The 15,209-nt window shown below is 48.7% G+C and overlaps 1 protein-coding gene across 1 annotated transcript in view; it reads left to right on the plus strand.

Moving 5' to 3' along the window:
• Positions 1-2,088: 2,088 nt before the first annotated feature.
• gck (glucokinase (hexokinase 4)) overlaps positions 2,089-15,209 on the plus strand; it is a 49,533-nt gene continuing 36,412 nt past the window's right edge. Inside the window, 5 exon segments of the mRNA XM_055662203.1 lie at positions 2,089-2,127; positions 2,723-2,805; positions 7,514-7,607; positions 9,508-9,636; positions 11,742-11,904. Coding sequence (XP_055518178.1) covers positions 2,089-2,127; positions 2,723-2,805; positions 7,514-7,607; positions 9,508-9,636; positions 11,742-11,904 — 508 coding nt within the window.

Raw genomic sequence — 15,209 nt, forward strand, 5'->3', positions numbered from 1 at the left:
TATTGTGCCTTGTGGTGTAATAGAGTCATAGAGTTATACAACACAGAAACCGGCCATTTGGACCATCTTGTCCATGCCAAACAAGGTGCTTTTCTGAGCTTGACCCACTTGTCTGTGTTTAGCCCACATCCATCCAACCCTTTCCTATCCACGTACCTCCCCAACAACCATTAAAGGCCCTGTCCCACTGTACGAGTTCATCTAAGAGCTCTCCCGAGTTAAAAAAAATAAATCAAATTTGTGGTAAGCACGTAGAATGTACGCAGCGGGTACGTCGGAGCTCGGGACGTCACTTAGCCGCTCGTAACGCTAACGGCAATACTCGGGAAAGCTCGTGAAGACTCGTGAAGATTTTTCAAAATGTTCAACATGAAACATGTTGAAAAATGTCCACGAGAGCCCCGAGCGGCTGATACCGTAATTCTCCGAGTTAGAATCAGGGGAAACTCGGGAGAACTCTTGAATTAGCTCATACAGTGGGAGAGGCCCTTTAAGCCTGCCTCTGGCAGTTCGTTCCATAGACCCTCCACCCTCTCTGGGGAAAACATGCTTCTCAGATCCCGTTTAAATCTTTCCCCTCCCACCTTAAAACTATGCCTTCTAATTCTATATAGTCAAGCTCTTCCAGTCCGTAGTCCACCCTAGAGCCCTCCCTCTATGCCAGTGAGACATGGAAAATCAATGTGAAGATTAAAACGAAATTGGATGCGTTCCAACAATGCTGCTTGAAGAGGATCCTGAAGACTAGCTACAGAGACCACATCACAAACAAGGAGATCTACTGGGAAACAAAGCCTCATAAAGCCAGGACATAGAGGGACGCAAGATGAAATTTGCAGGACATGTACTCAGAATGTCACCAGAACATGTACATAAGATAGCAATGACATGGCAACCTGACAGAAGGTAGGTTAAGAGGCCGACCAAAACTCACATGGAGAAGAACATTCCAGAAGGATTTGGAAGCCCGGGACGCTAACCAATCGAGGGTGGAAGACGTCGCACATGAGCGAACAGAATGGCGAAAGCTTGCCGCCCAATGCACTCAACAGTGTGGGAGGAACGAGTCTAAGTAAGATGGTTGGTCTGGATGTCCAGCCTCTGCTTCACCCATTCCTTCTCTCCAGCCTGTCCACCAAGTTACTCCAGCATTTTGTGTCTATCTTTGATTCAAACCAGCATCTGCAGTCCATTCCTACACATAGTATTGATATTATTCTTTAATTTAGTTTAGGTGAGTTTAGAGATACAACGCGGAAACAGGCCCTTCGGCCCACCTACAAACCTGTACGTCTTTGGAGTGTGGGAGGAAACCGAAGATCTCGGAGAAAACCCACACAGATCACGGGGAGAACGTACAAACTCCGTACAGACAGCATCCATAGTCAGGATCGAACCTGCATCTCTGGTGCTGCATTCACTGTAAGCCAGCAACTCTCCCGCTGCGCCACCGTGACCACCCCTTGCAACTTGATAAATCTATTTCCAAAATTTGAAGATAGTCACGTTATCACGAAGGGCAGTGATAAAATAATTTAAATTCAACTCATATTTATTATTATTATTTTTTTTTATATGTATATATTTTTACCTTTTCTTATATATTTAAAATGCTCTTGTGAATCGCACCGTGGGATTGACTTTTAAATTTCGTACCATGTGCAATGAAAATGAAGAGATATTCTAATTCTAATATATACTCTCCTGAAGTATATATGGGAAGATTTCAAACATCTATGCTACAGTGTATTATGCAAACCATGTGTACTTACCTTAAATTCGTTCCTGTTAAACGACAGATTGCAATTTGACAATGTTTCTGCAATGTACAAAGATGTGCATCTCAGGAACCGTATGTGCAAATACAACTCCATGGTACTAAAAGCTGTGAAGTTGATTTCCAAGAATCTGTTATTGATTAACCTGATGGGATTCTCAGCTGCTCATCATGAAAACCTCAGACCATGGTTGTGAAGAAGGGTTTTCAGGGAAACGAGGTCAAATCACATCATTTCATAGGGCACATGATGTGAAGTTATTGACGGGACAGCAGTGAAATTGAAGAATTGGACAAGGTGATGGCCAATGATGTCAAAGTGTGCAAACAAGAGGTTCCTAGTATCTGAGGTAATTTTGCGATAATTAACAAACATTGTGAGCAGAGTCAATGAAGTGAGAGTACAAACAGTGTGTTGTTGACAGTTCCAAGTCTGTAGTTGCCTTTGGTCCCATACATTAATAATTTTCAAAAAAGGCGGGCATCACTGGTCAGGCCAGCATTTGCAATTTCTATTTGCCATTGAGCAGATGTTGGTGAACCGCCTTCTTAAACCACTACAGTTTAGTCTCGTGTTTTTGCATTAGCATCCTGTGAGGAGGCATATTTTTCCTTCACAGTGGAAGGTAAATGATGCACAGACGTCCGGTCATTGAATCTGCCCCTTAAGGTCAACATTATATACTATGAACAACCATTACCATCAAACCTACACGTTGAAGGGATGAATACTCTTTCCTGCTTTTGTAAAACTCATATCAGTTTTGAGCAGTAAAGGGATGACATTTTTATTCATATGAGAAAGCTCTGATTTGTATTAAAGCGCAGATGTATTAGGTTGCTGCGGAAGAAAATATTAACATACTTTCCTTCATTTTGATTGGAATTGAACAAGGTAACGAAAGGGGTGTTTGGATGTGACAATTGACATCTCTCGTTGACCAGGTGTGGAAGATGTTCGTGCGAATCGTCAAAAAGTGTGATTCAACGTATTACCTCTTGTCTAGGAATGTGTTGAAGGATGGATGGTAAATATAAACATGAAATAGTAGATGTAGATAAGGAAGCTTGTTTCTCTCAGTAGCGTGTTACAGTCGAACACCCACGCCCCCTACCGCTAGTAGCGTAGATAAGTTGCAGTAAATGGAGGATTTATGATTGGCTCGGAGAGGGGATGATGGCTCAGTCCGCCTAAAAGCTGAGATAAAATAATGCCAAGATGCCCTTGTATTGCGTTTGACTTGTATTAACCATCTGTTGTTGAATAAGATTGACATAAACAAAATGTATGTATGACTAATGAAATAATTGGCACCAATCGTAGAAGATCGTATATTTTCGTATTGTATCTAACAGAAAACAAACGTTGTTTACTGCACAGTGAAACTGTCGGCTAATTCTGCTGTGAAATCGGAGAACTGGTGGGCATTTAACTGCAGCCATCTCTCCATGATATCATGCAGTAATGTCCCTTGAAGCAATCCTGCAAAGTCTCCGCTTTTCATTTTCCTTTAATTTCCCTGTAAATTAATTTTGTCCACAGTTGCTAACTAATATTCATACATTTCCAATTCGATATAAAATTATATTGTCTATATAAATTATAGTCATTTCAGAAGATATGTAGACGTACTGTTGTCCAGAGACTAGATTGTGATGAATGGAGTCATAGAGTGATACAGTGTGGAGACAGGCCCTTCGGCCCAACTTGCCCACCCTGGCCAACTTGTCCCAGCTACACCATGCAGCACACACAATATAGCTTGCAAATCCTGCTTGTGCCTATTACCTCGGCATGCTGAACCTAACATGTGGCCATGCACATATTTAGTGCATACTAGACAAAGTGCAGACCCGTTGGGTCTGTTCCCCCAACGTGCAGTTGTGGGGGGGGGGTGGGGGGGGGGGGGCGGGGGCGGCATGTAGCATCACACACATTAACTACCCCCCCCCCCGCACTCACGCTAATTACCCCCCTTGATATTATATTATTATTAATTTGCTCCTTTTACCCCATAACCACCCTATCTACTGACGCATAGCCCCCAACTTGCAGTCATATCTAGAGAGGTGGGGTAGGGGTAGAGGTGAGGGCAGAGAGAGAAGGGGCAGAGACAGAGAGAGAGACAGAGACACAGAGAGAGGGGCAAGAGGGATAGGGGGGTGGAGAGGAGGATAAGAGGGAGGGTGTGTGAGGGGGGAAAGGTGGGGGAGGAGAGAGAGAGGGTGAGAGTGAGGGGGACAGAGAGGGGTGCTGAGAGGGGGGGGTGAGGGGGAGGCCAAGTGGGGGGAAGAGGAGAGGGGGGAGAAGAAGAGAGGGGGGAGAAGAGAGAGAGGGGGGGGGGAGCGGGTGGAAGAGGGGGGGAAGAGAGGGGGGGAAGAGAGGGGGGGGGAAGAGAGGGGGGGAGGAGGGGGGGGGGAGGGGGGGGGGGGGGGGGAGGGGGGGAGAGAGGGGGGGGGAGAGGGGGAGAGGGGGGGGAGGAGAGGGGGGAGGGGAGAGGAGGGGGGGGGGAGAGGAGGGGGGGAGGGGGGAGAGAGGAGGGGGGGGGGGAGAGGGGGGGGTGGGGGGGGGGGGGGGGGGGGAGGGGGAGGGGGGGGGGGGGGGGGGGGGGAGAGGGGGGGGGGGAGGGGGGGGGGGGGGGGGGGGGGGGGGGGGGGGGGGGGGGGGGGGGCGGGGGGGGGAGGGAGGGGGGGGGGGGGAGGGGGGGGGGGGGGGGGGGGGGGGAGAGGGGAGAGTGCCTTTTTAGAGGGGGGGGGGGAGAGGAGAGAGGAGTTTCAACCCAAACCCCAAAAACCCCCAAACAAACCATTTGCAGGCAGTGCTTTTTTACTTTAACCATATTTTCATTTTCAAACCAAATTAAGGGTACTTACTCACAGTTGTGTGGACATGTGTTCAGTGTTATTCACAGCTCAGAGAAACGTGACCCTCTGCCTTCCTCCAGCTTGCAGACTAATTGAGGCACACCACTTCCTGGTTTTATAGTCCATCCCCCCTTCCGCCAGCGGGGGCAGCAGAGAGAATGGGGAATTTTGTAAAATCATTAATATCTCTGTCATTTTTCATCGACTGGAAAAATCCTCGGCACACATGTGGCGGAGGGGTGCTCTGAGCGAGGTGGCCAAAAATGACAGCTGTACGTGGCGGCATTCTCTCGGAAATCGCATCACAGATCGCCAAAACCGGTCAAGAACAGACTTTTAGTAATATAGATAGATATTCAGCACCTGTCTACGATGTTGATTATTTAACATAGAAACATAGAAACATAGAAAATAGGTGCAAGAGGAGGCCATTCGGCCCTTCGAGCCAGCACCGCCATTCATTGTGATCATGGCTGATCGTCCCCTATCAATGGCCCGTGCCTGCCTTCTCCCCATATCCCTTGACTCCACTCGCCCCTAGAGCTCTATCTAACTCTCTCTTAAATCCATCCAGTGACTTGGCCTCCACTGCCCTCTGTGGCAGGGAATTCCATAAATTCACAACTCTCTGGGTGAAAAAGTTTTTTCTCACCTCAGTCTTAAATGACCTCCCCTTTATTCTAAGACTGTGGCCCCTGGTTCTGGACTCGCCCAACATTGGGAACATTTTTCCTGCATCTAGCTTGTCCAGTCCATTTATAATTGTATATGTTGCTATAAGAACCCCCCTCATCCTTCTAAACTCCAGTGAATACAAGCCTAATCTTTTCAATCTTTCCTCATATGACAGTCCGGCCATCCCAGGGATCAATCTCGTGAACCTATGCTGCACTGCCTCAATCACAAGGATGTCTTTCCTCAAATTAGGAGACCAAAACTGTACAGAATACTCCAAATGTGGTCTCACCAGAGCCCTATACAACTGCAGAAGAACCTCTTTACTCCTATACTGAAATCTTCGTGTTATGAAGGCCAACATTCCATTAGCTTTCTTCACTGCCTGCTGTACCTGCACGCCAACTTTCAGTGGCCAGTGTACAAGGACGCCCTGGTCTCGCTGCACCTCCCCTTACCTAACCTAACCCCATTGAGATAATAATCTGCCCCCTTGTTTTTGCCGCCAAAGTGGATAACCTCATATTTATCTATATTATACTGCATCTGCCACGCATCTGCCCACTCATTCACCCTGTCCAGGTCACCCTGCAACCTCCTAACATCCTCTTCACAGTTCACACTGCCACCCAGCTTTGTGTCATCCGCAAACTCGTTCACTCCTACTCTTTGCTTCCGGTCTGCCAACCAATTTTCTATCCATGTTAACACCCTACCCCCAACACCCTAACAAGTGGATGGCCTACTCCTGGACCTATTGTCTATTGTCAATTGGAACATGCTGATCTTATGCATACCATGTGGGATATTTTACAACACAAACTTAGGGCAGCACTGTAATGCAGCTGGTAGAGTTAATGTCTTACAGCACCAGACACCAGGGCTCGATTATGACCACAGGTACTGTCTGTGTGGAGTTTGCATGTGCTCCCCGTGACCAAATTGGTCTCCTCCGGGTGTTTGGGTTATTCTTCCCCTATCCCAAAGATGTGTGATTTTTTTAGGTTAATTGGCCTCTGTAAGAAACAAAAATGTAGAGAGTGGGATAACATAGAACTAGTGTGAACAGGTGATCGATGGTCATTGTGGGCTCAAAGGCCTGTTTTACTTCGGAGTCACGTGAGTGACTACGTGAAGAACCCCGCTTACGACGCATGCATGTCATATCGCTACACGCATTGCAACGAGTCACACAGGGGGAACGACGTTCCCCAGCGGGAGAATTTGAAAGTCGGGAACAGCAGGTAAGAGACTCTGCGTTCCTTCCACTTACCTTTTAGGTGGAGACATGGACCGGATCCATGAAGGCTGCGGAAAGCTGGCGGGGGAGAACCGCGGAGTGCGGGCAGCCGGCAACAGCAGCAACGGCACGCCAATCTTCCAGAGAGGAAACACCTGTGCCCGACTTCGCTCCCGCACCGGCAAAATTCACTTCTCGGCCGGGCGGGAAGCGAAGCAAAGACGTCCCGTATGCCAGTCTCAAGTGAGTCTGGCTTGGAGCAGTCGCTAGCGGCCAGCGCCGAGGCTGGAGGACAGAGAGCAACGAGGGACCAGTGCTGTAAGTACCGGGGGTACACAGGAGGGCTGGAGAAGCTCAGCGGGTGCAGCAGCATCTATGGAGCAAAGGAAGTGGGGACGTTTCAGGCCGAAACCTTTCTTCAGACTGTAAGTACCGGGGGTTGGTCCGAGGGGTCCCTACAAGCAGCCGGGAGCGGCCAGTGCTGAGGGCATTTGAGCCGGTCTGACCGGCTGCAAAACGACCGCAGAGGGACCAGTGCCGTGAACACCGGGGTTGGTCCCAGCGGTTCGAACCTGACGAACAGCGGGAGCGCCCAGAACTGAGGGCATTGGAGCGGGGTTGACCGGCTGCAAACGACCACGAGGGACCAGTACCGGGGTCGGTCCCAGCGGTCTGAGATAAACGAGCAGCCAGGAGCGCTGAGAGTGTTGGAGCCGGTTTGACCGGCTACACAGCAAAAATCCCGACGACTCGGGTACAACCCCACGGACCCCATTGAATTTGAATTGAATGGCGGTGCAAGCTCGAGGGGCCGAATGGCCTGCTCCTGCACCTAATTTCTATGTTTCTATGTTGCTATGACCCTTACTATAGGTATGGGGGGGGGGGGGGGAAATGGTGTGGACCTAAAAATGGGGGGTTTTCATAGAATCTGTTTGTTAATCCTTTGGTTAAAGTATTAGATGGGTCCGAGGCGCTGGAAGTGCGGAGTGCGGAGACGGGGCATCAACGGCACTTCCGCAATGTCCTAAAAATAGCGACGAGCTGTCAGTACCGAAGAGCACTGAGTACGAGTTGGACCCGCTAGCCCACGCTGGAGGAAGCCGGTACGAGTGGCTGCAGCATGATCAGCAGCCAGCACAGGTGCCTGTGAGTACCGGGACCGTGTGGAGCGGTGGACCTACATACGGGACCGGTGCGGTCAGCGGCGGGGCGAGGAAAACCCGCAAACCAGTGCCCGTGTGTACGGGGGACGGGAACAGCGGAGGGGAAAAGGAGCTCCTTCACAGTGGCAGTCACATGAATGTGGAGACTAGCCACAGTGGGCAGGAGGTAAGCCCCACATGGGTACCCCGTGCGGGACCCCTAGAGATCTCTAACTCTTTAAAAAAGAGGGGGCAGGACCCTGATGGGCCAGACCCTGACCACACAGGATTACATAATCCAGAAGCTGCTGGATGGTGGAGACTGGGATCCAAGGATGGCAGCCAGTATAAATTACATGACTGGCCATCAATTACAACAAATTTTCACAGAGACCATTTGCGAAAAAGGTGGAAGAAAGAAAGAAATCAGCACCACCATCTCCGAAAGTGCAAATCACACCAAAACAGGTGGAAGTGGAGGAGCTCCTCCATGGTGGCAGTCCCATAAATGTGGAGGCTAGCCACAGTGGGCAAGAGGTAAGCCCCACAGCGGTACTCCGTGTGGGGCCGCAGAATATCTCTTACTCCTCGGAGGAGAATGGGCAGGACCAATTTTGGTCAGACCCTGACCAAGGCACAGATTTACATAACCCTGAAGGAGGGGAGACATCAGCTGTGCCGGATTTAAACCCCGCGCCGGGAAAATCAAATCCTAGACCGGGCGGGAGGGCAAAGCGCAAAGTACATCACTGCGAAAATGATGTGGAGAAACAGCCTCCGGATAATACTTACCGATACCGGAGTAAGGATGAGCAGCTGCAGGATATAGCGCAGCCAGCAGCGGCCACTTTCGCGGAGCTGGGAAACCGGTACAAGAGGCTGCAGCATGTTCAGCCATCAGCGACAGGTGAACCGGGACTGCTAGGAACGGCACAATTATATGGGGCGGCCGGGAGCGATCAGTGCCCGTAGGCATGGGGACCGGCTGCGGCAAAAACCGCGTGCGACTAGTGCCCAAGAGCACGTAGGTCGGCAGGAGCGGTTGTTGGAGGAACTTCTCCAGAGTGGCAAGCTCCAGGATATGGACGATAGCCACAGTGGCATAGGTGTAAGTCCCTCAGCAGATTAACATAAAGGGCTGCTTGACGTTTCATCCTCCTCAGAAGAGGGTATTGAACGGCTGCCTGTGTTAGATTCTGAACCAGAGATGGAGCCACATTCCCATATGGAGGACGAGGAAACCAAGTTGCTCGACATGGTGGGGCAATACTTTCAGCAAGAACAGACTGGCAAAGATCTAGAGGCCAGGATGGCTGCCAGCATTAAGTACATGTCTACACATCACCTACAAGCCAATACCTTTGCTGAGGTGTTGGCAAGACATTTACCTCCAGGATCATAACAGGACAAGGTATTGAACCGAAAGAAAGTTCTAAAGTCCTATCAGTGGGATTTATCGGCCGCACTATTAGAAATAGACATGACACTAGTTCACCAGGATGCACTGGCCTTATATGCAAACCTGGAACCTCCCAAACCACTGATATAGAATGTGGAGGTATTCATTACTTGCTCCTTAGTTCAGCATACACTGAACTGAACGTCATTCAGACAAGGGAGCAACAAATTGAAGCATTATTAAACTACGTACACACATTATAGATGTTATGGAGACATCCAATAAGAATCACAGAAACTCGTGTACTAAATATCCTTATCATAATCAGAGGTGGTGGCCACTTCATTTGGTCGTACTTATATTCTTTCAGATGGGAACTTTGTGTCAGCTTCTGTATTGATCCTAGGGTACTATTTGGCGAGCATCGTACCAAGATGGCTGGCTAGATTACCAATTAGATGTACCCACAAATGTGTTAACTACAGGTCATCTGCGGTTCACTGCTAACACAGTGCACATGGCACTGACTTTGCTGGTAAATATGGTACAGCCTTAATGGAAACTGGCAGGGAACAAACTATCCATCAGACTGCTAGTAGATTGGCATAGGGACTGTGTGCCAGCCATATAATATCAGGCATTTTCCAATTACTGAACGCAGTCACGCGTCATTCAAACTTACTGGTTCTTTCTAGAAACATGGAGAGTTACCCATGTTACTATCTATATTAACCTATTTATTGTAGAATTGAAAGCACCTCTTCTACACCTAGGACTGACGGACCATAGGCGGAATTTTTTCAGCGGGTCACAGACAGTCCACTCATTCAACAGTACTTGGTATCCTCTAGAAATAGGAAGTACGTTCATAACTATTATCATCATCCACAGATATATGAACAGCCATCTGTTCCGGAATTCCTGGCAAGCCTCCATTACGATGAGAGGCTTTGTCATAGTACCACAATTGCGCCAGGAGTGCTCTGTCCACATACCTGTCGAAGGTACAGAGCGGCATTCTGTGGGGGCACACACACTGGTAACAAAACTCATTAGGGGCATGTTAAAATTAATCCCCAAGAACTAGGTACATTCATATATGGGATGTGAGTTTGTACTGACCAAGTTAAGAAACTGGTCTCCAGCTACAGCTCTGTCATTACAGAAACTGACTATGTAAACAGTCATGCTGATGGCCTTGGTCACGGCACAAAGAGTCCAGTCACTACAGAAACTAAGGCTGGACAACATGATGATTTCATCAGGGAATCAAACCTGCCACATTTATCATAGGGTCAAACGGAACAGACTGGGGTCAGTAGGCCTAAAAACAAAGTACAGAGCCTATACGACAGATGGTCGTTGCTGTATTATAACTCATTTACTATCATACATGAAGTATGCTAGATCATCAGAGGAAGAAATGTCACGTTTATCAGCTACTAATAGCCACTCAAAACAGTGACAGTCCAGATCATCTCTAAATGGTTAAGCAAGTCCTAACAAAGGCTGGAGTGGACACTAAGGGAAACATTTAAATCTTACTCCATTAGGGCTGCAACTACATTGGCAGCTATAAAGTTGGACGTACCAATGTACAAAACCCTCAAGACAGTAGAATGGTCAACAGAGGAAACTATCCAATGACTTTATAACAAAACAGTTATAATGGCCAACATGTCATTCGCTTTCTTCACTGCCTGCTGTACCGGCATGCTTACTTTCAGTGAGTGATGAACAAGGACCCCCAGATCCCGCTGTAGTTCCCCTTTTCCCAACTTGACACCATTCAGATAATATGGCACTGAGAATAACAACATGGAGATTGCTACAGAAAAGCACACACACACACAATAGGCATTTTGTGCCTTTCTGGGAATTACAGATCCACCACCGATTTGTTGGCACCCTTGGTTCCAGAGCCTCGCCATATTATCCATGTTGCCGGACCAACAGAGGTCACGTAAAAATGATAACATTACATCCTTCGGTGTCTCTGCTAGAGACTTAAATAAAACATATTAAGTATAAATTAATTTTACAGCTAAACCTGCATTTCTTGTACGGGTAGCCCGGGTGCCAGTTAACGCCGGGGGGCTGATGCGCTGCTTTCCTAGTGGGATTGCCGCCGTTCCGACCGGAGATTTGCCGAATCTGCCGAAAATGCATAAGGGATAGTACCAATAGTACCGGAATGGACCACCTAGGCTGCCGGGATGTGAAACGTGTAGGAAGGAACTGTAGATGCTGGTTCCAACCGAGGATAGACACAAACCTGTGCAGTCGGCTATGGCAACGGATCCATCCACTCCCACCAGCCCGGAGTTCCAGAGCCCCGGCTGCAGGGGTCAAATTCAACCCGCCGATCGGAAGCCCGGGCTGTGGAAGTCCCAATGAGGTCGAGATCGGCCGCCTCACCCGGCCGAGATGCCACATTTTCAGCGTTGCTTCCAAGGGGGATATTGGTTGCTCTCTTGTAAATTTGTTCGGATTACTGGAGTTGCTGGACCACCAGTTGCCGGAATATCGGTGGTGGACCTATACCATATTAACACAACTTGTGAATGGCGTAGTGTACCACGTGCATAAGCATATGCTGCACCTGCTCCTGTATTAACTGCATGGTCTGTTCTCTCGTAGGTGCAACAAATTTTATCGGAATTTCAGCTCCGGAAGGAAGAGCTCCTGGAAGTGAAACGGCGAATACAGCAGGAGATGGAGAAAGGTCTCCGACTGGAAACCCATGGAACAGCCAGTGTGAAGATGTTACCCACTTATGTACTTTCAACTCCGGATGGTTCAGGTAGAACAATTCATCTACTGAATAACTGTGTCAGCACACTCTAAACAAATAATTATTAGATATTTACAAGATTAATTCCCGGGATGGCGGGACTGTCATATGCTGAGAGAATGGAGCAGCTGGGCTTGTACACTCTGGAGTTTAGAAGGGTGAGAGGGTATCTCATTGAAACATATAAGATTGTTAAGGGCTTGGACACGCTAGAGGCAGGAAACATGTTCCCGATGTTGGGGGAGTCCAGAACCAGGAATAAGGAGTAAGCCATTTAGAATGGAGACGAGGAAACACTTTTTCTCACACAGAGTGGTGAGTCTGGGGAATTCTCTGCCTCAGGCGGTGGAGGCAAGTTCTCTGGATGCTTTCAAGAGAGAGCTAGATAGGGCTCTTAAAAATAGCGGAGTCAGGGGATATGGGGAGAAGGCAGGAACGGGGTACTGACTGGGGATGATCAGCCATGATCACATTGAATGGGCCGAATGGCCTATTCCTGCACCTATTGTCTATTGTTTCATTAGAATTAGCTGTGCTAGCCTGATAAACAAAGTATAAAAAATCTGCCGTTAATATCCACACCTGCATCAAAACAATTAAATCTTGTCTTTGCACAACTCATTGCTTTAGCTGCCTGATAATAATGATGACAGGCACAGAATGCTGGAGCAACTCAGCGGATCAGGCAGCATCTCTGGAGAAAAGGAAGGGTCGAGACCCTTCTTCAGACTGAGAGTCAGGGGAAAGAGAAACTAGAGGTAGGAAAAGGTACAAAGAACAAATGAATGAAAGATATGAAAAGTACAAATCAAAGCCAGCAACGATGATCAAGGTAGAGCACACAATGGTCCATTGTTGGCTGTGAGGAGTAGATACAGACAGTGATGACTAGAGTGGGGGAGGGATGGAGAGAGAGAGGGAATGTAAGGGTTGCAATTGAAATTAGAACAATCAATACTCATTCTGCTGAGTTGTAAGTTGCCCAAGTGAAATACTATATGAAGTGCTGTTCCTAATTCCATAGCCCAAAAGATTAGTGGAATATATTTATTTGAAGACAGGATATTTTGCTCACATTTCTATTCCTTTTTATAGCCAATACTCTCTTTAATTTGCAATAATCTTTCAAATTGATGCCAATGCTGAATTGCTAAAAATTATAGTTCACAAGATCCCAGAATAATGAGGAAAACGGGAAAATATTATAAAGAAAGAAAAAATAGGCAGCAAGGAAAACAAAGTTGGTAACTTTTAAATGAACTGAGAGCCAAAGTAGTTTAAAGAACACCATATAACCATATAATAATTACAGCACGGAAACAGGCCATCTCGGCCCTACAAGTCTGTGCCGAACAACTTTTTTCCCCTTAGTCCCACCTGCCTGCACTCATACCATAACCCTCCATTCCCTTCTCATCCATATGCCTATCCAATTTATTTTTAAATGATAAAACGAACCTGCCTCCACCACTTCCACTGGAAGCTCATTCCACACCGCTACCACTCTCTGAGTAAAGAAGTTCCCCCTCATGTTACCCCTAAACTTCTGTCCCTTAATTCTGAAGTCATGTCCTCTTGTTTGAATCTTCCCTATTCTCAAAGGGAAAAGCTTGTCCACAAAGTGTGACCCATTCCTTCACATCCGGTATAAAAATACAAAAGTTCTGGATGGGAATATTTGATATTCTGGGGCAGCGGGACTCGGAGCTGTTGCTGCGGGACTCGGAGCTGAGGCTGCAGGGCTCGGAGCTGTTGCAGCGGGACTCGGAGCTCAGGCTGCGGGACTCGGAGCTGTGGCTGCGGGACTCGGAGCTGTTGCAGCGGGACTCAGAGCTGTTGCAGCGGGACTCGGAGCTGTGGCTGCGGGACTCGGAGCTGTGGCTGCGGGACTCGGAGCTGTGGCTGCGGGACTCGGAGCTGATGCAGCGGGACTCGGAGCTGTTGCAGCGGGACTCAGAGCTGTGGCTGCGGGACTCGGAGCTGAGGCAGCGGGACTCAGAGCTGTGGCTGCGGGACTCGGAACTGTGGCTGCGGGACTCGGAGCTGATGCAGCGGGACTCGGAGCTGTGGCTGCGGGACTCGGAGCTGAGGCTGCGGGACTCGGAGCTGTGGCTGCGGGACTCGGAGCTGAGGCTGCGGGACTCGGAGCTGTTGCTGCGGGACTCGGAGCTGAGGCTGCGGGACTCGGAGCTCAGGCTGCGGGACTCGGAGCTGAGGCTGCGGGACTCGGAGCTGTTGCTGTGGCGGGCTGACTCGGAGCGGAGATGGCGTTCCGGCTTTCGGCAGCGGCGACATCACCACGGAGGTCCGCTGGACTGGAGGGCGGCATCTTCGGCCTGGATCGATCGCCTCAGTGCTGAGGGAGAACAAGGAGGGAAGAGACAGAGACTAAGACTTTTGCCTCCATCACAGTGAGGAGGTGCTTGGTGAACTGACTGTGGTGGATGTTAATTTGTGTTTATTGTATGTTTTGTTATTTATTGTTACTGTGTATGACTGCAGGCAACGTAATTTCGTTCAGACAAAGGTCTGAATGACAATAAAGCAATCAAATCAATTCAATTCAATTCAATTAAATTCAACTTTATTGTCATTGCACAGATACAAGTATGGGTACAACGAAATGCAGTTTAGCGTCAGTCCATAGTAATAGTGCAATATAGAAATAAAAATACAGAGCAAACAATGTATACGGAGAGACTGGAGAAATCTATCGGCGGGACTCCGAGTTCAGCAGTGTGATTGTATTGTTGTAGAAGCTGTTCCTCATCCTACTAGTACGTGACCTGAGGCTCCTGTACCGCCTCCCTGATGGGAGGAGGGCAAACAGTCCATGGTTGGGGTGTGAGGGGTCTTTGATGATCTTCCCGGCCCGTCTCAGACACCATTTTCGGTGGAGGGCATCCATTGCAGGGAGCGGGGCACCGATGATGTGCTGCGCGGTTTTCACCACCCGTTGTAGTGCCTTCCTGTCCGCAGCAGTGCAGCTGCTGTACCATACCGTGAAGCAGGTGGTCAGGACGCTTTCGATGGTACAGCGGTAAAAGTTGGTCAGGATCTGGGGGGACAGGTGAGCTTTCTTGAGCCTCCTCAGGAAGTAAAGGCACTGCTGCGCCTTTTTGATCAGCTTGGAGGTGTTGAGGGACCAGGACAGATCCTCCGAGATATGTACTCCGAGGAATTTGTAGTTGGAGACGCGCTCCACCTCAGTCCCGTTGATATGGATGGGGATATGACTGCCTCCTCTGGTCTGCCTGAAGTCAACAATAATCTCCTTCGTCTTCTTGGAGTTGAGGACGAGGTTATTGTTGGCA

This window comes from Leucoraja erinacea, chromosome 35 (genome assembly GCF_028641065.1).
Source record: "Leucoraja erinacea ecotype New England chromosome 35, Leri_hhj_1, whole genome shotgun sequence".
Classification (NCBI taxonomy): Eukaryota; Metazoa; Chordata; class Chondrichthyes; order Rajiformes; family Rajidae; genus Leucoraja; species Leucoraja erinaceus.